The sequence below is a fragment of the Macaca nemestrina genome, chromosome 9 (genome assembly GCF_043159975.1).
Source record: "Macaca nemestrina isolate mMacNem1 chromosome 9, mMacNem.hap1, whole genome shotgun sequence".
NCBI lineage: Eukaryota > Metazoa > Chordata > Mammalia > Primates > Cercopithecidae > Macaca > Macaca nemestrina.
This window is the reverse complement of record NC_092133.1, coordinates 11,100,210-11,124,940: the sequence shown is the minus strand read 5'-3', so window position 1 is coordinate 11,124,940 and position 24,731 is coordinate 11,100,210. Positions and strand designations below refer to the sequence as shown.

Below are 24,731 nucleotides of genomic sequence, written 5' to 3'. Positions count from 1 at the left end.
CGGTGGGAAGCAGGCTGTTTCAGCCCCTCCCAGGATAGGAGGCTGGAAAAGTAGGTCAAAGCTTGCTCTTGGACTTGATCCTGATGGGACTGGAGAGTATATTGAAGCATTTTGAGCAAGGAATTGAATTGAATATATTTGTACTTTGTAAAGATAAAACTTGAAGACCACCTGGAGACTGATGAATCCTCTTAGCACTGAAATGGGCACAGAGTAAGCACTCCATCAATGCTGGTTGAATCAATGAATGTGGATGGACTAGAGAAAGGAAGAGCAGAGACGGAGGATTCAGCTGGGAGGAGGCCAGGTTCAAGGGGATGAAGGCTTATCCCAGTGAAATGGCAGTGGGAATGACAAGGAAAGAATGACCTTGGTGATGTTAGATGTAGGACGTGAGGAGAAGGAGTCGTCGAATATGATGCCCTCGTTCCCAGCATGGTTGATGTGGAGCATGATGACATCCTTAATTCAAATGGAGGGAAGAGGCTGTGTTGAGTTTGGGATGATGTGGGGGATAGGATGGCCAGGAGGCCACTGAAAATGCTGGTCTAGAGCTCAGGGCTGGGCTGTCAGGGCTGAGTCAGGATCAGAGAGGTAGATTTGGGGGTCTTCTGGAAAGTTCTTAGAGTACATGAGGTTCTCCAGGGGGAAAATACAGAATGAGAAGAGGGCAAAGACAGAACGTGGAAGAACAAGGATATTTAAGGTCCTGTGGGGAGAAGGACTATAAATAGGCAGGGTGGTGAGAGGAAGAAGGGGGAGTGAGGTGGGTAGGGATGCAAGTCAAGGTGGCCAAGAGCACCAGGATAAGGGCTTCTCGCTGTGTCACTGCAGGTCTGCCTCTGAGACTGGTGAATGGAGGTGACCTGTGTCAGGGCCGGGTGGAGGTCCTGTACCAAGGCTACTGGGGCACTGTGTGTGATGACAGCTGGAATGCCCAGGATGCCAATGTTGTCTGCAGGCAGCTCGGCTGTGGCTATTCCGTGTCAGCCCTGGACGGGGCCCACTTTGGTCAGGGCTTGGGAAACATTCTCTTGGGTGACGTGCATTGCTCGGGAAGGGAGCCCTACCTGTCAAGCTGTCCCCACAGCGGATGGCATAACCACGAATGTGGCCACAGGGAAGATGCCGGTGTCATGTGCTCTGGTAGTGTGGATATCACCTTGCTCTGTGTATGTGCAACTCTGAGCCAATATCAACACAGATGAGCACATGTGTGTATGTATGTGTGTGCTCTGCAGCTTACTTGCTTTGCAGTAAGTCATGTCTTAATTGATGTTGGAGGGCAGGTGGTTACTGGCCTGTTTCATAGACAATGAAGGTCAAGGGATCATCAGCCTGTCCTGAAGCTGGATGTAGTGGAGGCAGGCTTCAGTCTCAGGCCCCCAGAGCCTGCTGATGCAATCATCTCACGGACTGGTTCTGATGAGCAGCATCACGACCACCCCTGGCCTCGGATACCAAATAAATATCTTCCTAAGTGGCAGTTTCTCCTCCTTTAAAGGCTGAGGAAGATGGGGGGAACTTAAAACATAAATGTATACCAACATCAAATTGAGGAGTAACGCAAAGCATTCGCTTTATTGGGAATTAAATAAAGGATACTTAAAATCCTCAATGGAAAAGAGAACTTCTCCTGGACCCAACCCAGCAAATCTCAGTGCTGATGTCCTTTGTTCACATAGTGCCAGGATGTGCACAAAGACCAAGGGGTTCTTTGATCCACAAATAAACCTCCAAGGACACTGGCCAATGGCGTGCTCCCCAAAGAGGAGTTTTGGGTTAAACTGTCCACTTCTAGAGGAACCGTGGCATTTGCTCTGTGGACTGGCCTGAGCCCATGCCTCTGCGCATGGGATGTGCCCTTGATAATCCAACCGCCATGTAGGACTGGGCTCCCCAAGGGGGCATGGTTCTATATGCAGCCACTTTGTGAGTGGTTTAGTTTTGCATTCTGAAAAGGATAGTTTTCTTCAGAAACCACCTTTTTTCTGGTTGAATCACGTTCTCAGGGATGTTTCAGTGATGGTGAATATTTGTCATTTGAGGGTGTGTTTGAGCTATAGAAACGGCCAGGTGTTATTTGTCATCCAATCTTGTGACTAGGATGGGGCTGTGAATGGACTGGGTGACTTTTTGAATAGAAGCTGTGGCAGCAGAGCAGGTTGGGGGAGGGTAACAAGAGCAAAGGATGCTCGTGCGGCATCCTAGCCCAGCCTGGGGCCATTATGGTGACAGAGGGATTGACAGTTGATTGGCTCTTAGTAATGGAGCCTGCACTTAGGCCCTGTGCTTCCAGTCTTTGCTTGAGAGCTGAGGAAGCCATGGACCAGCCCTTCCCAAGCAAGGGCTACCATTAATGAGCCCCTCCTTTCTCCACCCTGCAGGTACTGTGTTTCCCTCAGAGGCGCTCCTGGAGTCAACTGCAGCAGAAGGTAACATCTACTATGGGGGATCCCTGTGGGCTCATTACCCCACTGCACCCCTAGGTTCATCTCTGATCCAGAAGAGGTGCAGAGGGCATAGAAAGTAGTGAGCTGGCGTCATGTGCTCAGGTAGTGTGGATATCACCTTGCACTGTGTATGTGCAACTCTGAGTCAATATCACCACACATGAGCACGTGTTTGTACACTTGTGTGTGCTCTGCAGTTACTTGCTTTGCTGTAAGTGATGTCTTAGTTGATGTTGGAGGGTAGGTGGCACTGCCCCTATTTCATAGACAATGAAGGTCAAGGGATCATCTGCCTGTCCTTCTGAACCTGGATGTGGTGCAGGCAGGCTTCAGTCTCAGCCCCTCAGAGCCTGCTGATGCAATCACCTCATGGACTAGTTCTGATGAGCAGCATCAGGACCACCCCTGTCCTGCGATACAAATAAATACCTTCCTAGGGAGAAGTTTCTCCTCTTTTAAAGGCTAAGGAGGATGGGGGAACTGCTGGTCCTTAAGACATAAATGTTTACCAACATAAAATTGAGGAATAACCCAAGGCATTCTCTTTATTGGGAATTAAATGACAAATAAAAGATACTTAATACTCTCGATGGAAAAGAGAACTTCTCCCGGACCTGACCCAGCAAATCCCAGTTCTGATTTCCTTTGTTCACACATTGCCAGGATGTGTGCAGACACCAAGGGGATTTTTAATCCACAAAGAAACCTCCAAGGACACTGTCCCATGGTGTGATCCCCAAGAGGAGTTTCTGGTTAAACTGTCTACTTTGAGAGCAACTCTGGCATTTGGAGTGTGGGCTGGACTGAGCCCAGGCTACCATGCTGGGGTGTGCCCTTGATAATCCAACTACCAAGTGGGACTGGGCTCCCCAAGGGGGCATCGTCCCCCATGCAGCCGCTTTGTGAGTGGCTTAGTGTTGCATTCTGGAAAGGTTGGTTTGCTTTCAAAACCACCTTTTTTCTAGTTGAACCACCTTCTCAGGAATATTCCAGTCATGGTGAATATTTGTCATTTGAGGGTGTGTTTGAGCCATAGACACAGTCAGATGTCTTTTGACATTCAATCTTGTGACTAGCCTGGGGTTGTGAATGGACTGGGTAACCTCTTGAATAGAGACTGTGGCAGCAGAGGAGGTGGGGGTAGGGTGATAATAGTAAAGGATGCTCGTGTGGCATCCTAGCCCAGTCTGGGACCAGTACAATCAATCACAGAGCGATTGGCACATGGTTGGCTTTTAGCAATGGAGGGTGCCCTTAGGCCCTGTGTTTCCAGCCCTTGCTTCAGAGCTGAGGAAGCCATGGACCAACCCTCCCCAAGCAAGGGCTACCATTAATGAGCTCCTCCCTTCTCCACCCTGCAGGTACTGTGTTTCCCTCAGAGGCGCTCCTGGAGGCAACTGCAGCAGAAGGTAACATCTACTATGGGGGATCCCTGTGGGCTCATTACCCCACTGCACCCCTAGGTTCATCTCTGATCCAGAAGAGGTGCAGAGGGCATAGAAAGTAGTGAGCTGGCGTCATGTGCTCAGGTAGTGTGGATATCACCTTGCACTGTGTATGTGCAACTCTGAGTCAATATCACCACACATGAGCTCATGTGTATACTTATGAGTGTGCTCTATAGTTTACTTGCTTTGATGTAAGTCATGTCTTAATTGATGTTGGAAGGCAGGTGGTACCGCCCCTTTTCATAGATAGTGCAGGTCAATGGATCATCTGCCTGTCTTTCTGAAGCTGAATGTGGTGGAAGCAGGCTTCAGTCTCAGCCCCCCGGAGTCTGCTGATACAATCACCTCATAGACTGGTTCTGATGAGCAGCATCGCGACCACCCCTGGCCTAGGATACCAAGTATATATCTTCCTAAGTGGCAGTTTCTCCTCTTTTAAAGGATGAGGAGGATGGAGGGTTTTTTTAAATCCACAAAGAAACCTCCAAGGACACTGTCCCATGGTGTGTTCCCCAGAGAGGAGTTTCTGGTTAAACTGTCTACTTTGAGAGTAACTCTGGCATTTGGAGTGTGGGCTGGACTGAGCCCAGGCTACCATGCCTGGGGTGTGCCCTTGATAATCCAGCTACCAAGTGGGACTGGGCTCCCCAAGGGGGCATCGTCCCCCATGCAGCCGCTTTGTGAGTGGCTTAGTGTTGCATTCTGGAAAGGTTGGTTTGCTTTCAAAACCACCTTTTTTCTAGTTGAACCACCTTCTCAGGAATATTCCAGTCATGGTGAATATTTGTCATTTGAGGGTGTGTTTGAGCCATAGACACAGTCAGATGTCTTTTGACATTCAATCTTGTGACTAGCCTGGGGTTGTGAATGGACTGGGTAACCTCTTGAATAGAGACTGTGGCAGCAGAGGACGTGGGGGTAGGGTAATAATAGTAAAGGATGCTCGTGTGGCATCCTAGCCCAGTCTGGGACCAGTACAATCAATCACAGAGCGATTGGCACATGGTTGGCTTTTAGCAATGGAGGGTGCCCTTAGGCCCTGTGTTTCCAGCCCTTGCTTCAGAGCTGAGGAAGCCATGGACCAACCCTCCCCAAGCAAGGGCTACCATTAATGAGCTCCTCCCTTCTCCACCCTGCAGGTACTGTGTTTCCCTCGGAGGCGCTCCTGGAGGCAACTACAGCAGAAGGTAACATCTACTATGGGGGATCCCTGTGGGCTCATTACCCCACTGCACCCCTAGGTTCATCTCTGATCCAGAAGAGGTGCAGAGGGCATAGAAAGTAGTGAGCTGGCGTCATGTGCTCAGGTAGTGTGGATGTCACCTTACACTGTGTATGTGCAACTCTGAGTCAATATCACCACACATGAGCTCATGTGTATACTTATGAGTGTGCTCTATAGTTTACTTGCTTTGATGTAAGTCATGTCTTAATTGATGTTGGAAGGCAGGTGGTACCGCCCCTTTTCATAGATAGTGCAGGTCAATGGATCATCTGCCTGTCTTTCTGAAGCTGAATGTGGTGGAGGCAGGCTTCAGTCTCAGCCCCCCGGAGTCTGCTGATACAATCACCTCATAGACTGGTTCTGATGAACAGCATAGCGACCACCCCTGGCCTAGGATACCAAGTATATATCTTCCTGAGTGGCAGTTTCTCCTCTTTTAAAGGATGAGGAGGATGGAGGGTTTTTTAAATCCACAAAGAAACCTCCAAGGACACTGTCCCATGGTGTGTTCCCCAAAGAGGAGTTTCTGGCTAAACTGTCTACTTTGAGAGTAACTCTGGCATTTGGAGTGTGGGCTGGACTGAGCCCAGGCTACCATGCCTGGGGTGTGCCCTTGATAATCCAGCTACCAAGTGGGACTGGGCTCCCCAAGGGGGCATCGTCCCCCATGCAGCCGCTTTGTGAGTGGCTTAGTGTTGCATTCTGGAAAGGTTGGTTTGCTTTCAAAACCACCTTTTTTCTAGTTGAACCACCTTCTCAGGAATATTCCAGTCATGGTGAATATTTGTCATTTGAGGGTGTGTTTGAGCCATAGACACAGTCAGATGTCTTTTGACATTCAATCTTGTGACTAGCCTGGGGTTGTGAATGGACTGGGTAACCTCTTGAATAGAGACTGTGGCAGCAGAGGAGGTGGGGGTAGGGTAATAATAGTAAAGGATGCTCGTGTGGCATCCTAGCCCAGTCTGGGACCAGTACAATCAATCACAGAGCGATTGGCACATGGTTGGCTTTTAGCAATGGAGGGTGCCCTTAGGCCCTGTGTTTCCAGCCCTTGCTTCAGAGCTGAGGAAGCCATGGACCAACCCTCCCCAAGCAAGGGCTACCATTAATGAGCTCCTCCCTTCTCCACCCTGCAGGTACTGTGTTTCCCTCGGAGGCGCTCCTGGAGGCAACTACAGCAGAAGGTAACATCTACTATGGGGGATCCCTGTGGGCTCATTACCCCACTGCACCCCTAGGTTCATCTCTGATCCAGAAGAGGTGCAGAGGGCATAGAAAGTAGTGAGCTGGCGTCATGTGCTCAGGTAGTGTGGATGTCACCTTACACTGTGTATGTGCAACTCTGAGTCAATATCACCACACATGAGCTCATGTGTATACTTATGAGTGTGCTCTATAGTTTACTTGCTTTGATGTAAGTCATGTCTTAATTGATGTTGGAGGGCAGGTGGTACCGCCCCTTTTCATAGATAGTGCAGGTCAATGGATCATCTGCCTGTCTTTCTGAAGCTGAATGTGGTGGAGGCAGGCTTCAGTCTCAGCCCCCCGGAGTCTGCTGATACAATCACCTCATAGACTGGTTCTGATGAACAGCATCGCGACCACCCCTGGCCTAGGATACCAAGTATATATCTTCCTGAGTGGCAGTTTCTCCTCTTTTAAAGGATGAGGAGGATGGAGGGTTTTTTAAATCCACAAAGAAACCTCCAAGGACACTGTCCCATGGTGTGTTCCCCAAAGAGGAGTTTCTGGTTAAACTGTCTACTTTGAGAGTAACTCTGGCATTTGGAGTGTGGGCTGGACTGAGCCCAGGCTACCATGCCTGGGGTGTGCCCTTGATAATCCAGCTACCAAGTGGGACTGGGCTCCCCAAGGGGGCATCGTCCCCCATGCAGCCGCTTTGTGAGTGGCTTAGTGTTGCATTCTGGAAAGGTTGGTTTGCTTTCAAAACCACCTTTTTTCTAGTTGAACCACCTTCTCAGGAATATTCCAGTCATGGTGAATATTTGTCATTTGAGGGTGTGTTTGAGCCATAGACACAGTCAGATGTCTTTTGACATTCAATCTTGTGACTAGCCTGGGGTTGTGAATGGACTGGGTAACCTCTTGAATAGAGACTGTGGCAGCAGAGGAGGTGGGGGTAGGGTAATAATAGTAAAGGATGCTCGTGTGGCATCCTAGCCCAGTCTGGGACCAGTACAATCAATCACAGAGCGATTGGCACATGGTTGGCTTTTAGCAATGGAGGGTGCCCTTAGGCCCTGTGTTTCCAGCCCTTGCTTCAGAGCTGAGGAAGCCATGGACCAACCCTCCCCAAGCAAGGGCTACCATTAATGAGCTCCTCCCTTCTCCACCCTGCAGGTACTGTGTTTCCCTCGGAGGCGCTCCTGGAGGCAACTACAGCAGAAGGTAACATCTACTATGGGGGATCCCTGGGGGCTCATTACCCCACTGCACCCCTAGGTTCATCTCTGATCCAGAAGAGGTGCAGAGGGCATAGAAAGTAGTGAGCTGGCGTCATGTGCTCAGGTAGTGTGGATGTCACCTTACACTGTGTATGTGCAACTCTGAGTCAATATCACCACACATGAGCTCATGTGTATACTTATGAGTGTGCTCTATAGTTTACTTGCTTTGATGTAAGTCATGTCTTAATTGATGTTGGAAGGCAGGTGGTACCGCCCCTTTTCATAGATAGTGCAGGTCAATGGATCATCTGCCTGTCTTTCTGAAGCTGAATGTGGTGGAGGCAGGCTTCAGTCTCAGCCCCCCGGAGTCTGCTGATACAATCACCTCATAGACTGGTTCTGATGAACAGCATAGCGACCACCCCTGGCCTAGGATACCAAGTATATATCTTCCTGAGTGGCAGTTTCTCCTCTTTTAAAGGATGAGGAGGATGGAGGGTTTTTTAAATCCACAAAGAAACCTCCAAGGACACTGTCCCATGGTGTGTTCCCCAAAGAGGAGTTTCTGGTTAAACTGTCTACTTTGAGAGTAACTCTGGCATTTGGAGTGTGGGCTGGACTGAGCCCAGGCTACCATGCCTGGGGTGTGCCCTTGATAATCCAGCTACCAAGTGGGACTGGGCTCCCCAAGGGGGCATCGTCCCCCATGCAGCCGCTTTGTGAGTGGCTTAGTGTTGCATTCTGGAAAGGTTGGTTTGCTTTCAAAACCACCTTTTGTCTAGTTGAACCACCTTCTCAGGAATATTCCAGTCATGGTGAATATTTGTCATTTGAGGGTGTGTTTGAGCCATAGACACAGTCAGATGTCTTTTGACATTCAATCTTGTGACTAGCCTGGGGTTGTGAATGGACTGGGTAACCTCTTGAATAGAGACTGTGGCAGCAGAGGAGGTGGGGGTAGGGTAATAATAGTAAAGGATGCTCGTGTGGCATCCTAGCCCAGTCTGGGACCAGTACAATCAATCACAGAGCGATTGGCACATGGTTGGCTTTTAGCAATGGAGGGTGCCCTTAGGCCCTGTGTTTCCAGCCCTTGCTTCAGAGCTGAGGAAGCCATGGACCAACCCTCCCCAAGCAAGGGCTACCATTAATGAGCTCCTCCCTTCTCCACCCTGCAGGTACTGTGTTTCCCTCGGAGGCGCTCCTGGAGGCAACTGCAGCAGAAGGTAACATCTACTATGGGGGATCCCTGTGGGCTCATTACCCCACTGCACCCCTAGGTTCATCTCTGATCCAGAAGAGGTGCAGAGGGCATAGAAAGTAGTGAGCTGGCATCATGTGCTCAGGTAGTGTGGATGTCACCTTACACTGTGTATGTGCAACTCTGAGTCAATATCACCACACATGAGCTCATGTGTATACTTATGAGTGTGCTCTATAGTTTACTTGCTTTGATGTAAGTCATGTCTTAATTGATGTTGGAGGGCAGGTGGTACCGCCCCTTTTCATAGATAGTGCAGGTCAATGGATCATCTGCCTGTCTTTCTGAAGCTGAATGTGGTGGAGGCAGGCTTCAGTCTCAGCCCCCCGGAGTCTGCTGATACAATCACCTCATAGACTGGTTCTGATGAGCAGCATCGCGACCACCCCTGGCCTAGGATACCAAGTATATATATTCCTAAGTGGCAGTTTCTCCTCTTTTAAAGGATGAGGAGGATGGAGGGTTTTTTTAAATCCACAAAGAAACCTCCAAGGACACTGTCCCATGGTGTGTTCCCCAAAGAGGAATTTCTGGTTAAACTGTCTACTTTGAGAGCAACTCTGGCATTTGGAGTGTGGGCTGGACTGAGCCCAGGCTACCATGCCTGGGGTGTGCCCTTGATAATCCAGCTACCAAGTGGGACTGGGCTCCCCAAGGGGGCATCGTCCCCCATGCAGCCGCTTTGTGAGTGGCTTAGTGTTGCATTCTGGAAAGGTTGGTTTGCTTTCAAAACCACCTTTTTTCTAGTTGAACCACCTTCTCAGGAATATTCCAGTCATGGTGAATATTTGTCATTTGAGGGTGTGTTTGAGCCATAGACACAGTCAGATGTCTTTTGACATTCAATCTTGTGACTAGCCTGGGGTTGTGAATGGACTGGGTAACCTCTTGAATAGAGACTGTGGCAGCAGAGGACGTGGGGGTAGGGTAATAATAGTAAAGGATGCTCGTGTGGCATCCTAGCCCAGTCTGGGACCAGTACAATCAATCACAGAGCGATTGGCACATGGTTGGCTTTTAGCAATGGAGGGTGCCCTTAGGCCCTGTGTTTCCAGCCCTTGCTTCAGAGCTGAGGAAGCCATGGACCAACCCTCCCCAAGCAAGGGCTACCATTAATGAGCTCCTCCCTTCTCCACCCTGCAGGTACTGTGTTTCCCTCGGAGGCGCTCCTGGAGGCAACTGCAGCAGAAGGTAACATCTACTATGGGGGATCCCTGTGGGCTCATTACCCCACTGCACCCCTAGGTTCATCTCTGATCCAGAAGAGGTGCAGAGGGCATAGAAAGTAGTGAGCTGGCGTCATGTGCTCAGGTAGTGTGGATGTCACCTTACACTGTGTATGTGCAACTCTGAGTCAATATCACCACACATGAGCTCATGTGTATACTTATGAGTGTGCTCTATAGTTTACTTGCTTTGATGTAAGTCATGTCTTAATTGATGTTGGAGGGCAGGTGGTACCGCCCCTTTTCATAGATAGTGCAGGTCAATGGATCATCTGCCTGTCTTTCTGAAGCTGAATGTGGTGGAGTAAAGGATGCTCATGTGACATCCTAGCCAGCCTGGGACCAGTACAATGACAGAGCGATTGGCAAATGGTTGGCTTTTAGCAATGGAGGGTGCCCTTCGGCACTGTGTTTCCAGCCCTTGCTTCAGAGCTGAGGAAGCCATGGACCAACCCTCCCCAAGTGAGGGCTACCGTTAATGAGCTCCTCCTTTCTCCACCCTGCAGGTTCTGTGTTTCCTACAGAGGCGCCCCTGGAGTCAACTGCAGCAGAAGGTAACGTCTACTATGAGGGATCCCTGTGGGCTCATTACCACTCTGCACCCCTAGGTTCATCTCTGATTCAGATGAGGTGCAGAGGTCCTAGAAAGTAGGGTGCTTAGCTCCCAAGACGGGCCCTTCCACATAAGGCCTTAGGTCTGAACAGGTATCTCTTGCATCGATCGTGTCTGAGACTGAGGAGGAATCAACTTGAAGATACATCTCCAAGGAGTTCTCAGTGGACTCTTGTTTCTAGAGATTCTGTTTTCCTTGCTTGTTGCTCGCTCCTGTGTTCCTCACCCAGCTGTGCTCATCTCTGGCCAGCCTATGGTGCTGGATCTCTGGCTACAGGGCCTTGAGAGGCAGGTGCCTACCTGCTAAACGTAGCCAAATTGCTAGGACAGCATCCTTGCCCTTGCCCTTTCTTTAAGCCCATGTTAGGCCACCCTTGTTTCTTCTTAACAGAGAGAAATCACAATCCTTCAACTCATGGGCATCAGAGGTCATGTACTTCCCCCTTGGGTACCTCCAGTGAGAAATCTGGGAGACATAGTCAATACAGCCTGGGATTCTGGCAGTCTGGGCTTTGGGAAGGGAAGTCACTTCCCATTTCCCATGGGAAACCTTGGCCCTAGGAGAAGCTCAAGGACAACATTCTCACCAAAGCCTCTGCCCTGCCGAGGGTTGGCATGCAGCAGTTGGGAATGCAGTGTACACGCATCAGGCCCTCCCATTCCTCAGGTCATCTCTTTCCTCTCCCTCTGGCCCATGGGGTGAGGCCTGACTTAACCTCTTTCTCTTTCCTATGATTAAGGACACAGAAGACACTAGAAATGAGGGTGAGACTGGCTTTATTCTGACTTAGCCATGTCCCTTACCAAGATTCCCACATTTTCTTATTTGCAGCAGCTATAAGAGGAGAATCTGTTCCTTCCTCTGGAATGGTTTCCCCTGAGGACCCTGTTACATGTTAAGAACCACATCTTGGCCTGACAAGCCCTTTGGTATAACTGGTCCAGCCAAGGATGGGAGCAAGAGGGTGGAGGGATTTGGCTGATCTGCCTGTCACACAGGATTGCAGATAGGACTTACTCGGAGTTGCTCTTATCAGGAACTCCAGTGTCAGGTGGGAGTCACATTTCTTCTAGATATAGAGACCTCATGTGGAAGCCCAGTGGAGAGCTCAGACAGAAGCTGAGTGCTGTGGCTGCAGTGGGTTAAGGGTAACTCTCAGGTCACTTCCTCTCCAAGCCCCAGTTCTTGTAGGTCAGTTCTTGTAGGTGCCCTGGACAAATTCCAGGGCTCTGGAGCAATTCAAAAACAGAGATTCCAAGCCAGTATCTTACTTACAGGGGAATATTAGAAGCATTTCCACTAGTGTGAAAAACAAGGCAAGTATGTCCTCCATCCCCACTGCTGTTCAATGTCATACTGGAGGTAGTAGCCAATGCAATTAGAGAAGAGAAATCAATTAGAGGCATAATAATGAGAAAAGTTATTTTTGCATCCCTCTCCTGGAGTTCTGTATAGGTTACATGTAGGCATATCAGAATCAGAGTGAGTATGTTGGTACAGAAATATTTCCTCTACAAGCAGCCCTTTAGAATTGAAGAACTCAGTGCCAGACAGGTTTCTTGACTTTCCCAAAGTTACACAGCAAGACAATATCCAGATCAGGAGTGATGGCTTCTCAGCAGATCCTAGTTTACTTTCAGCCCATGAGTGTCCTCAGAGGAGATCTAATTTTATATATATATATTTTTTTAAATTTTGTTTTTCATCTTCTACAATTGGCAAATGCAGAGACTACCACCACAAATACCGAGTCTACTGTTGTGACAGGTAATCAGTAATTTTGAGTCTGTTTCTGCTATGTCATGATGCCAACTATATCCATGGGCTTTACTGTTATTCAGGAAAAGTTTTAGGGAATGGGATGGGAGGGAATGTTGTGAGTACACAGTGACCTGGATCCCAGAGGTCAGCTAGAGTGAAGCTTCCTTCATTGCCCATGCTCCTGGGAGTAGGGAGAAATCAGTCAGAATGTGGCATCTCCAAGAGCCTGTGTGCTTTGGAAGCAGAGACCAGTGGGATCAGTCTCCAGTTCAGAGTGACAACCCAGCTCCCCCATCTCCACAGCTCTGTGCTGACCCCAGCCATCCTGGCCCTGAGGAAGGCTATAAGGCCAGGAAGATCACATGCAAAATGTGCTCCAAGCCAACCTTAGAGCTGCAGATACACATCAGAGCTCCTTCCAGGACATCCTGATGTCATCACGCTGCTCTTCAGTGTGGGATGTTATGTGTCCCCTGTCTGAGTGAATCAGGCAGAGCCCATGGTCTGCTTAGAGAAGGGTCTTGTGTATCTCTAGGCTCCTTCCAGGATGCAGATTAGGTGGAGTCTTTTATTCTCCTCCAGCAGAAGCTCTAAGACTTGGGTTTGGGCCAAGCAGTCACTGTCCTCTTCCCCATGAAGAACTCTAACCTTAAGGCATGTTAGAGCCCAACCTAGTTAGAGATTCTCTCAAAGATATTTGCCTATGGGAAAGACCCTGAATGCCCTGCAGGCCCTGAGACCTTGTCTCTCAGTAGGAGTGTACAAGAGAAATTCTGTGCCTTCCTCTAGGATCTGATTATGATTTGGCCCTGAGACTGGTGAATGGAGATGGCAGGTGTCAGGGCCGGGTGGAGGTCCTGTATCAAGGCTCCTGGGGCACCGTGTGTGATGACAGCTGGGACACCAATGATGCCAACGTGGTCTGCAGGCAGCTGGGTTGTGGCTGGGCCATGTTAGCTCCAGGAAATGCCTGGTTTGGCCAGGGCTCAGGACCCATTGTCCTGGATGACGTGCGCTGCTCAGGGTACGAGTCCTACCTGTGGAGCTGCCCCCACAATGGCTGGCTCTCCCATAACTGTGGCCATAGTGAAGATGCTGGTGTTATCTGCTCAGGTGGGCATCAAAGATCTCTGGAGGGTCAGGTGTGGTGGCTCACAACTGTAATCCCAGCACTTTGGGAGGATGAGGCAGGCAGATTGCTTGAGCTCAGGTGTTCAAGACCAGTTCTGGGCAAGATGGCAAACCCCGTCTCTATTAAAAAAAGAAAATCACTTGGGCCCATTCTGGGGACAGACTGTATTCAGAGAATATAGTGACAAACAGGTTTCTCACTCCAGGGCCCCCGCCCAAGGCTTTCCTGGTTATCTGGTGGCTCTGGAGTTTAGTTGGGGCAACTGGCCTGTGGGTACAATGCCATGGTCAGCACGGATCCCCAAGCTGCAAGCAGTGCCCCAACATTGGTTTGGAGGTGACTGAGGCACCGGTGTTCAGACACAGGGTCCAGCATGCTGACATCAGAAATAACGAGCTTTTTATTCTGCTCTAGGAACGTCCGCATAACTCATACCCCTGTTTTCCCCGATGCTCCTTCTCAGGGATGGCATGTTTCAGGGACCTGGTTGGTGAAACCTCCCCTCCCCTTGAACACCGTATTACCTTGAGTGCTGTCAGCCACTGACCCAGAGGGAAGGATGCATTTGTAAATAGTTCACTTATGATTGCTGTGAAGAGAGGCAGGGAAGTGGGGTAAGGGTGGGAGGATGTCAGTGAGTCACAAATGGTGGGCTCACATGCGAGCTCAGCGTGGGGAGCAGGGGGACCTCCCAGAGGATCACCAAGAATCCACGTCAAACCTCAGACTCATTGCCGCTCAAGGGTGGAGAGTTAGGGTCTTCATCCACTCATTGCTTAGGGTGGCTGTTTGCTGCTCCCTGGGTGTTGATACTGAGGTTGTTGTGGCCAGTCCCAGGCACCGAAGTGACCTTCATATCCCTGGAGAGTGAGCCGCAGGCACAGAGACGGAGGCAATGCCGGGGACTGTGGGTTCCCTGAGGGACTGAGGGCTTCACGGTGGGCACTGGCAGGGCCCACTTGGTGGACATGTGATGGGCATCAGCTGAGGGTGTGGCTACCCCAAGTCACTTCAACCTTAACTCTAGTTGGAGTCACTGAGTGTTTGGTGTCTAATGTTGCTATTTTTTTCTCATAGCTGCCCAGCCTCAGTCGACGCTCAGGCCAGTTGAGTCCCCAGAATCCTTCCTCGGGATACCCTTTTCTGCTTGGTTACCCCTTCCCCAATCCACAGAGCCTTCCTGCTTCTCTGCAGATACTCTCGGGCATGTTATTTTCACCCCAGCTCTATAACTGAGACCCTAGCATGGTGCTTCTTAAGCACACGTAGGATTCAGCTTCTGCCTTCTCTTCAATCCATCTCAGCTTTCATCATATAGTTCCATGCTGTCCCAATGGAAAACCCTTACAGGTTCAGAAAGAAGCCACCTGTTTAATGAGCTTTGGCCCCTTTATGTTCTGGGCTGACATAACCTTTCTGAGAATTGAGGGTGAGACCCTCTAATGTTCTGTTGAAGGCAAGGTCAGTATAGGCCTGATACCCGCATCTCTCACTACTTGAAAGACCCTTGAAAGACCCCCAGATTCTGCAGGGCCATGTCTGCATTCAGAAGAGGCAGAGGCCATGCTCAGGTGAGAGAGAGGCTAAGAAATGTTTCTGGTGCCTTCACTTACCAGGAAACCTGATATCCCCCGGGTGGGCCCGCTAGTCCCCCGAATATTTTAGCTGCAAGTGTCAAGACTTGGCAGTGGTGTCAGATGAGTCAGACAGTCCATGTGTCAGTGGATGGTGGGGGATGGAGGTGGCGAAGGTTTCCTAATTGAGAAGAGGTCATCCTTGTCTCAGAGAGAGATGGAAGGGCCTGCATGGTGTCCTTTGTCCCTGAATGAGTTCTGTGGGCAGGAGACCTGGGCAGACACATGGGGAGCAAGTGGCTGGACCTGGGAGTGGAATTGTTTTCACAACCATGTCCTAGGAAATGCCCGGTTTGGCCAGGGCTCAGGACCCATTGTCCTGGATGATGTGTGCTGCCTGGTCCAGAGAACTGCTTGTTTTTTACCTTTTTCCCTTCAAATCCAATTGTATCCTTTCTCTTTGTTGCTGTTTACAGACAGTTGGCCTGTCAGGACATCACCTGTACCCACAGAAGGTAAAGAATCCTCTCAACACTCCCTGGGGCTCACTTTCTACCTCTGCATACACTTCGGAGTTCATAGTTCACTTATGATTGCCATGAAGAGAGGTGGGGAAGTAGGCTAAGGGTGGGAGGATGGCAGCAGGTGATAAACAGTTGGCTCAACAGTGAGCTGGGCACTAGGAACAGGAGTAGGACCTCCCAGAAGATCATTAGGAATCATTAGGCTCACGATAGGATAAGGCTCAAGGTGGGCCCCTGCTTCTTCACGTTTCTGTGGGTTGGGTAGGGAGGAAGCTGGAGTCTCTGAAGACCCAGAACTAGATGTGATGTTGGAGAGTGGAGGGTGCTGGTGACCTATCTCCTGTGGGATCCTGTTCCAAGTGGTCAGGAAAGATCCTCATCTGTGTGCTCAGGACAAGCCTTGGGGGTCTCCCTAATCCTACGGGGACCTCATCCCTGCCATCTCTGGTACTTTCCCAGTCAGCCAGACAGGACCATGCTCCTGAATAAGGGAGGGGTCTGGGCCTGCCATCTGCAGCTGAGAAGCTCCATCCTCTGTGTACCCAACTAGATAGTGGGATATCCATTCCTATCACCTCCACTGGGGTCACAGGTGCTTCCCCAGAAGTTGAGCATCCATAGACCTGGGCAGAGTAGGCTGTCAGTGCTACTTTCACTATAATTAAGCCTAATCTCTGGCTTCATTATGCAAAGGTGACTGCCTGCCTGGGTGACTTAGTTCATTAGGAAATGCCCTGAGTGTGGAACTTGCCCTAGATTGTTAGGGGTCTAGGCCTGCCATTTGTAGCTGTGTAGCTCCATCCTGTCTGCCCCCAGAGTGGGGAGTGGGGTGTCCATTCCTGGCCCCTCCTCTGGGATGTCATACATGCTTACCCATAACTTGAGCTTTTATAGACTTGAGTAGAATAGGGCATCACTTTTTCCACTATGACAAAGCTTAACCTCTGGGTATGGTAATCTTCAGTCGTGACTGCGTGTCCTGGTGACATTGGCATTTGTATTCAAACTTGACTACTTTGCCTACTGCTCTGAGTGTTGTACATGCCTTATCCTTGACCTCATCATAGAGATGGATGAAGGGTTCTTGTGTTCCCCTGTAGGATCTGAATCCAGTTTGGCCCTGAGGCTGGTGAATGGAGGTGACAGGTGTCAGGGCCGAGTGGAGGTCCTATACCGAGGCTCCTGGGGCACCGTGTGTGATGACTCCTGGGACACCAGTGACGCCAATGTGGTCTGCAGGCAGCTGCGCTGTGGCTGGGCCACGTCAGCCCCAGGAAATGCCCGGTTTGGCCAGGGCTCAGGACCCATTGTCCTGGATGACGTGCGCTGCTCAGGACAGGAGTCCTACCTGTGGAGCTGCCCCCACAATGGCTGGCTCTCCCACAACTGTCAGCACAGTGAAGACGCTGGTGTCATCTGCTCAGGTGGGTCTCCAAGACCTTGGGCTCCCTCTCTTGGAGTAGATTTTGCTCAAGAAGCAAGATCTCATGATGCTCTGATCTCCTCACTCAGAGCTTTTTCAACCTTTCCTATATTTCTAATATCTCCTTAGCTCTCTGCTAGGAAACAGCGTGAGTGTTCATTGCCAGGTTTTGAGGAGGTCAGGCAGGACAATGGCCAAAGTGAAATAAGGGTCACACCTTTGTTCACCGAAGCAGCACAAGCAGAGGGAGAAGACGAAAGCGCCAGGTCTTTGCCTTTTAGTGTGGCTGGAAAGGAATAGCTTGGGCAGGTTTGTTCAGCTCAGCTTCTGCTGAGGGCCTCGGGCTACTTGTACTCCTGGCAGAAGAGGATGGGGAACTGGCCTGGGCAGAGGTCACATGGTGAGGGAGGAAGCAAGAGAGGGCAAGAGGGAAGGCCCAGGCTCTTTTCAACCACCAGCTCTTGCTAGGAACTAAGAGAAGAACTCATCCCTCACCAGGAGGGCAGTAAGTTATTCATGAAGGGTGGGTCTCCATGACCCAGACATGGCGCATCAGGCCTCAACTCTAAACTTGGGGATCCAATTGCAATATGACACTTGGACGTGACAAGCCTCCAAAGTATAGCACTCTGGTTCTCCAGGGTTCCAATTTTCCCCTACTGAAAGATTTTGCATAAGGGTTACGTGGATGAAGCACATATAGGGGATGGGGGAGGGACTGTCTCACTGGAAGGAGCCCAGAACCAAAGGCTCCTGCTAGGAACTGCGGTCTTCTGCTTAGGCCCAATAAGGTGGTGTCTTAATAGAGACACAAGGCTAGGAGTGCAGATCTGTGTCTGTCCGTGTCTGGTCTGGGATTTGGGCACTGTGAGTCCTTGACCACAACTCCCTCCAGAGCACTGCAGTGTTGTGCCTGTGCACCAGTCTGGTGTGGAGTGTGCAGTTCCCATGAGGTCTGCTGGGCAAAGCCTTATTATGAATGCCTGTTGGCTGGGCTGGAAGATCACAGGCAAGACTTTGGCTGGAGTGGCCTCCTCACATTTTTTGACTCAGGGACTGCTAAGATGTGCAAGGGAGAGTGTTGGTTTTGTGTCAACCTGATTACTATTGGCAGACACAAAGTTAATCACTTTGGAGTTGGCAATAGTGGACAGGATCTGCCTAGACACCTTCCAAGGAGCATCTCTGTGGGGATGTGCATGGCAATACCCCTCCCTCTGTGATGGAGACCTAGGGTGGACTGAAGGCATGACCTGTTTAGTTCCTTCCACCTTTGTTCTGGTTTTGCCATCTTCGTAGTGCATCTGATCTGACCTCCTCTTTCTCACAGCTGCCCAGTCCTGGTCGACGCCCAAGCCAGGTGATTCACCAGTGTCCTTCCTTGGGATGTCCCTCTTCTTTCTGCACAATTATCCCTTTCTGCACTCCACAGAGCCCTCATTCTTCTCAGAGTGGATACTTCAGGGCATATGATTTTCCCTTGCTCTGTAACTGAGACCCCAGCATGGCACTTCTAAACCAGACCTAGGGTTCAGGAGGCTTCTGTCTTCTGTTCCATTTATCTCAGCTTTCGTGAAGCAGTTTCATATTGTCCCAATGACCAACCCTTAGAGGTTTAGAAAGTGGCCTCATATTTAATTAGCTTTGGTCCTTTTCTATTCAGAGCTGATATGACCTTCCTGAGAATTGAGTGATTGCCAAAGTCTCCTGGGAAGCCAATATCAGTCAATAAACATGACTTCTGCCATGGGCAAGCAATGTCAGTGCAGGCCTAATACCTCCATTCCTCACTCCTTCAAACACCTCAGATTCTGCAGGGCCACATCTGCATCTAGAAGAGGCATAGGCCATGCTCGGGCAGGGAGAGGGATAATAAATATTTCTGGCAATTCCACGTACCAGGAAACTTGATACCCCTTGGTTAGCTCCTTGGTTCCCCTAACATTTTAGCTCGAACTAGTAGAGTCTCAGCAATGGTGTCAAATATGCCTGTTAGTCCATGTGTCAGTGCATGGAACAGGCTAACCCTTTGTGACTGAGAAGAGGACATCCCACACTTCAGAGATAGGAGGGATCGAACTAGTCTTCCATCAGGCCTATGTCCCTTGCCGAGCTTGCTGAGCTGAAGACTTGGGCAGACACATAGGGAACAAGTGGCAGGAACCAGAAGTGGGGTAGTTTTCATGATGCTTGCCTTGTCCGGAGACCTTTCCTTTTGGGGCTTTTCATCCTTAGGTTTAACTCTAGCCTTTGTCTTTGTTGCAATTTATAGACGCGTTGCCAACCACCACCTTACCGGCATCGACAGTAGGTAAATAGTCCTCTCACTCCTCCCTAGGGCTCGCTCTCTACCTCTGGACAAATGTTTTGTCTGAAAATGATAGAATGAGGGTCAAGGAGGGCCCTTCTCTTTTTCATGTCCCTGCGGGTTGCGGGGGAGGAAGGTAGAGTCTGTGGGGACCCAGCTCTGGGTCTGATGTTGGAGGCTGGAGGTTGCTGGTGACTTGTCTCCTGTGGAATCCTGTTCCAACTGGTCAGGAAAGATCTTCATCCAGGTGCTGAGGAAAAGCCCTGGAGGATTCCCTAATCCTACTAAGACCTCATTCCTGTCCCTCAGCCCATGCATTGCAGAGGTGTGAAAAGTCAGTGAAAGTGACTGTCCCCGCACCTGTCTGGCCAAGGCCTTGTCATACCTGTGAAATTTTCAGAAGCCAGAAAGGACCATAGAATTGCCACCAAGCTCCTGAGCATGGGGAGGGTCTCGCCTGCCAACTGTAGCTGTGTAGCTCTGTCCTGGGTGTGCCCAAGTTAGGGAATGGAGTATCCATTCCTTTTAACTCCAGTGGGATCACAGGTGCTTCCCCAAAACTTGAGCCTTCATAAATCCAGACAGAAAAGGGTGTCACTGCTCCTTCAACTTTGATGAAGCTGAATCTCTGGTTGCAGTCATATTCAAAGGTGACTGCCTGCTCAGGTGACTTTAGCCATTAGGATGTGCCTTGAGTGTGGAACATTCCTTAGATCCTTGACCTCCTGATAGGGATTGCTGAAGGGTTCTTGTGTTCCCCTGTAGGACCTGAATCCAGTTTGGCCCTGAGGCTGGTGAATGGAGGTGACAGGTGTCAGGGCCGAGTGGAGGTCCTATACCGAGGCTCCTGGGGCACTGTGTGTGATGACAGCTGGGACACCAATGATGCCAATGTGGTCTGCAGGCAGCTGGGCTGTGGCTGGGCCACATCAGCCCCAGGAAGTGCCCGGTTTGGCCAGGGCTCAGGACCCATTGTCCTGGATGATGTGCGCTGCTCAGGGAATGAGTCGTACCTGTGGAACTGCCCCCACAATGGCTGGCTCTCCCACAACTGTGGCCATCATGAAGACGCTGGTGTCATCTGCACAGGTGGGTCTCCAAGACTTTGGGTCTCCTCTCTTGGGGTAGATTTTGCTCAGGAAATGAGGTCTTAATATGTTCTAATCTCCTCACTCAGGGCTTTTTCAATATTTCCTATATTTCTGATATCTCCTTAGCTCTCTCCTAGGAAACTGCGTGAGTCTTTACCACATTGCCAGGTTTTGAGGCGGTCAGAGAGGACAATGGCCAAAGTGAAATAAGGGTCACACCTTTGTTCACTGAGGCAGCACAAGCAGAGGGAGAAGACAAAAGCACCAGGTCTTTGCCTTTTAGTGTGGCTGGAAAGGAATAGCTGGGGCCAGGTTGTTCATGAAGATAGAGGTTGATTTGAGTCGTGACTTTGCAGGCTGCATAGGAGCATGGTGCAGGCATCTGCTCAGCTTTTGCTGTGGGCCTCAGGCTGCTTGTACTCCTGGTAGAAGGGGATGGAGGGCTGGCTTGGGCAGAGGTCACATGGTGAGGGAGGAAGCAAGAGAGAGCAAGAGGGAGGGCCCAGACTCTTTTCAACCACCAGCTCTTGCTAGGAACTAAGAGAAGAACTCATCCCTGACCAGGGAGGTCACTAAGTGATTCATGAAGTGTTGGCCTCTATGACCCAGACGTGGGACATCAGGCCTCACCTGTATACTTGGGGATCCAATCCCAACATGAGTCTTGGAGGGGACAAGCATCCAAACTATAGCATGCTGGCTCTCCAGGGTTCTGCCTTTCCCCTACTGAAAGGTTTAGGTGAGGGTGAGGTGGATACAGCACATATAGGCATTGGTGGAGGGATGGTCTCACTGGGAGGAGCCCAGAAGCAAAGGCTCATGCTGGGAAGGGAGGGTCTTCTGCTGAGGACCAATAAGGAGGCATTAGACTGGAAACACAAGGCTGGGAGTGCAGTTTTGTGACTGTCCATGACTGTCCATGTCTGGCCTGCTTGACTGCAATTCCCTCCAGAGCACTGCAGTGTCCTGCCTGTGCACCAGTCAGGTGTGGTGGTGGTGGGGTGGTGGCAATGTCCATGAGGCCTGCTGAGCAAAGCCTTGTTATGAATGCCTGTGGGCTGGGCTAGGAGATGACAGGCTGGATTTTTGCTGGAGTGCCTCTTCATACTTGCTGATGCAGGGACTACTAACATGTGCAAGGGAGAGGGTTGGTTTTGTGTCAACCTGATTGCTATGGGCAGACACAAAGTCCTTCAAACATCCCCAGATGCATCAGGGCCCCATCTACATCCAGAAAGGCAGAGGCCATGCTTGGGCAGGGAGAGAGATATTACATATTTCTGGTGCCTCCACTTGCTAGGAGACTTTATACTCCTTTGGGCAGCTCCCTGATCCTTCTAACACTTTAGCTCCAAAGGTCAGAGGCTCATCAATGGTGTCAGATATGCCCATTAGTCCATATGTCAGTGGATGGGGCAGGCAAACCCTTTGAACCTGAGAAGAGGATATCCCACACTTCAGAGGCTGGAGGGATCAGACTGGTCTCCAGTGAGGCCTGTGTCCCTTGCAGTGCTCACTGGGCTGAAGACATGGGCAGACACATGGGGAGCAAGTGACAGGAACCAGAAATTGAGTAGGTTTCATGATGCTTGCCATGTCCGGAGACTTTTCCTTTTGGAGCTTTTCACCCTCAAGTTTAATTCTAGCCTTTGTCTTTGTTGCAATTAAAGACGCGTTGCCGACCACCACCTTACCTGCATTGACAGTAGGTAAATAATCCTCTCAACCCTTCCTAGGGCTCACTCTCTACCTCTGGACAAATGTTTTTTTCTGGAAAGGATAGGATGAGGGTCAAGGTGGGCCCCTGTGTTTTTCATGCCTTGTGTATTAGTGGGAGGAAGTTGGAGTCTCTGGGGAGCCAGTCCTGGTTCTGGTGTTGGAGGCTGGAGGGTGCTGGTGACCTGTCTCCCATGGGATCGTCTTCCAAGTATCAGGAAAGATCCTCATCCACGTGCTGAGGACAAGTCCTGGAGGACTCCCTACATCCTGATGGGACCTCGTTCCTGGCCCTCCGGCCATGCATTGCAGACCTGCAAGGGTGGGTGACAGTTCCTGTCCCTGCAGCTGTCTGGCCAAGGCCTTGCCATCCTTGGCAATTTGCCAGAAACCAGGGAGGACCACGTGGGTGCCACCTAACTCTTGATCATGGGGACAGCATGGGCCTGACCTCTGGAGCTGTGACACTCCATCCTGTGTGTGCCCAGAGTAGGGAGTAGGGCGCCTACTCCTGTCACCTCCACTGGGGTCACAGATGCTTCCCCAAAACTTGATCCTCCATAAACCCGGGCAGGATAGCGTATCACCTCTCCTTCCACTGTGATGAAGCTAAACCTCTGGTTGCAGTCATACTCAGTCGTGACTGCCTGCCCAGGTGACTTTGGCATTAGGAAGTGCCCTGAGTGTGGAATGTGCCTTAGATCCTTGACCTCCTGATAGGAATGGATGAAGAGTTCTTGTGTTCCCCTGTAGGACCTGAATCCAGTTTGGCCCTGAGGCTGGTGAATGGAGGTGACAGGTGTCAGGGCCGAGTGGAGGTCCTATACCGAGGCTCCTGGGGCACCGTGTGTGATGACAGCTGGGACACCAATGATGCCAATGTGGTCTGCAGGCAGCTGGGCTGTGGCTGGGCCACATCAGCCCCAGGAAATGCCCGGTTTGGCCAGGGCTCAGGACCCATTGTCCTGGATGACGTGCGCTGCTCAGGCTACGAGTCCCACCTGTGGAACTGCCCCCACAATGGCTGGCTCTCCCACAACTGTGGCCATAGTGAAGACGCTGGTGTCATCTGCTCAGGTGGGTCTCCAAGACTTTGGGTCTCCTCTCTTGGGGTAGATTTTGCTCAGGAAGCAAAGTCTTAATATGTTCCAATCTCCTCACTCAGAGCTTTTTCAACCTTTCCTGTATTTCTGATATCTCCTTAGCTCTCTCCTAGAAAACTGCATGAGTCCTTGCCACATTGCCAGGTTTTGAGGAGGTCAGAAAGGACAATGGGCCAAAGTGAAATAAGGGTCACACCTTTGTTCACCGAGGCAGCACAAGCAGAGGGAGAAGACGAAAGCACCAGGTCTTTGCCTTTTAGTGTGGCTGGAAAGGAATAGCTGGGGCCAGGTTGTTCATGAAGATAGAGGTTGATTTGGGTTGTGGCTTTGCAGGCTACATAGGAGCATGGTGCAGGCATCTGCTCAGTTTCTGCTGCGAGCCTCAGACTGCTTTTACGCCTGGCAGAAGGGGATGGGGAGCTGGCTTGGGCAGAGGTCACATGGTGAGGGAGGAAGCAAGAGAGAGCAAGAGGGAGGGCCCAGACTCTTTTCAACCACCAGCTCTTGCTAGGAACTAAGAGAAGAACTCATCCCTGACCAGGGAGGTCACTAAGTGATTCATGAAGGGTTGGCCTCCATGACCCAGACATGGGACATCAGGCCTCACCTGTATACTTGGGGATCCAATCCCAACATGAGTCTTGGAGGGGACAAGCATCCAAACTATAGCATGCTGGCTCTCCAGGGTTCTGCCTTTCCCCTACTGAAAGGTTTAGGTGAGGGTGAGGTGGATACAGCACATATAGGCATTGGTGGAGGGATGGTCTCACTGGGAGGAGCCCAGAAGCAAAGGCTCATGCTGGGAAGGGAGGGTCTTCTGTCGAGGACCAATAAGGAGGCATCAGACTGGAAGCACAAGGCTGGAAATGCCGTTTCGTGACTGTCCATGTCTGGCCTGGGTTTTGGGGGTGTGAGTGCTTGACTATAATTCCCTCCAGAGCACTGCAGTGTCTTCCGTGTGCACCAGTCAGGTGTAGGTCAGACAGTGCCCATAAGGCCTGCTGAGCAAAGCCTTGTTATGAATGCCTGTGGGCTGGGCTAGGAGATGACAGGCTGGATTTTTGCTGGAGTGGCCGCTTCATACTTGCTGATGCAGGGACTACTAACACGTGCAAGGGTGAGGGTTGGTTTTGTGTCTTCCTGATTGCTATGGGCAGACACAAAGTCCTTCAAACACCCCCAGATGCGTCAGGGCCCCATCTACATCCAGAAAGGCAGAGGCCATGCTCAGGCAGGGAGAGAGATATTATATATTTCTGGTGCCTCCACTTGCTAGGAGAATTTATACTCCTTTGGGCAGCTCCCTGATCCTTCTAACACTTTAGCTCCAATGGTCAGAGGCTCAGCAATGGTGTCAGATGTGCCCATTAGTCCATGTGTATCGGGAGAACCTGCTCCCAATGTTTAATGTGGGTTCTTTTTAGTTCCTAAGTGTCTCGGCTGGGTTGGGAAATAAAGGGA

The 24,731-nt window shown here is 50.6% G+C and overlaps 1 protein-coding gene across 1 annotated transcript in view; it reads left to right on the top strand.

The window, feature by feature from the left end:
- The window catches only part of LOC105471399 (deleted in malignant brain tumors 1), a 93,823-nt gene that overhangs the window by 18,580 nt on the left and 50,512 nt on the right, over positions 1–24,731 (top strand). The window contains exons 5-14 of the mRNA XM_071068709.1: positions 2,388–2,435; positions 3,815–3,862; positions 5,041–5,088; positions 10,531–10,578; positions 13,189–13,512; positions 14,609–14,642; positions 15,586–15,620; positions 16,730–17,053; positions 20,126–20,449; positions 22,921–23,244. Of these exons, the coding sequence (XP_070924810.1) occupies positions 2,388–2,435; positions 3,815–3,862; positions 5,041–5,088; positions 10,531–10,578; positions 13,189–13,512; positions 14,609–14,642; positions 15,586–15,620; positions 16,730–17,053; positions 20,126–20,449; positions 22,921–23,244 (1,557 nt within the window). The remainder of the gene's footprint in view (positions 1–2,387; positions 2,436–3,814; positions 3,863–5,040; positions 5,089–10,530; positions 10,579–13,188; positions 13,513–14,608; positions 14,643–15,585; positions 15,621–16,729; positions 17,054–20,125; positions 20,450–22,920; positions 23,245–24,731) is intronic.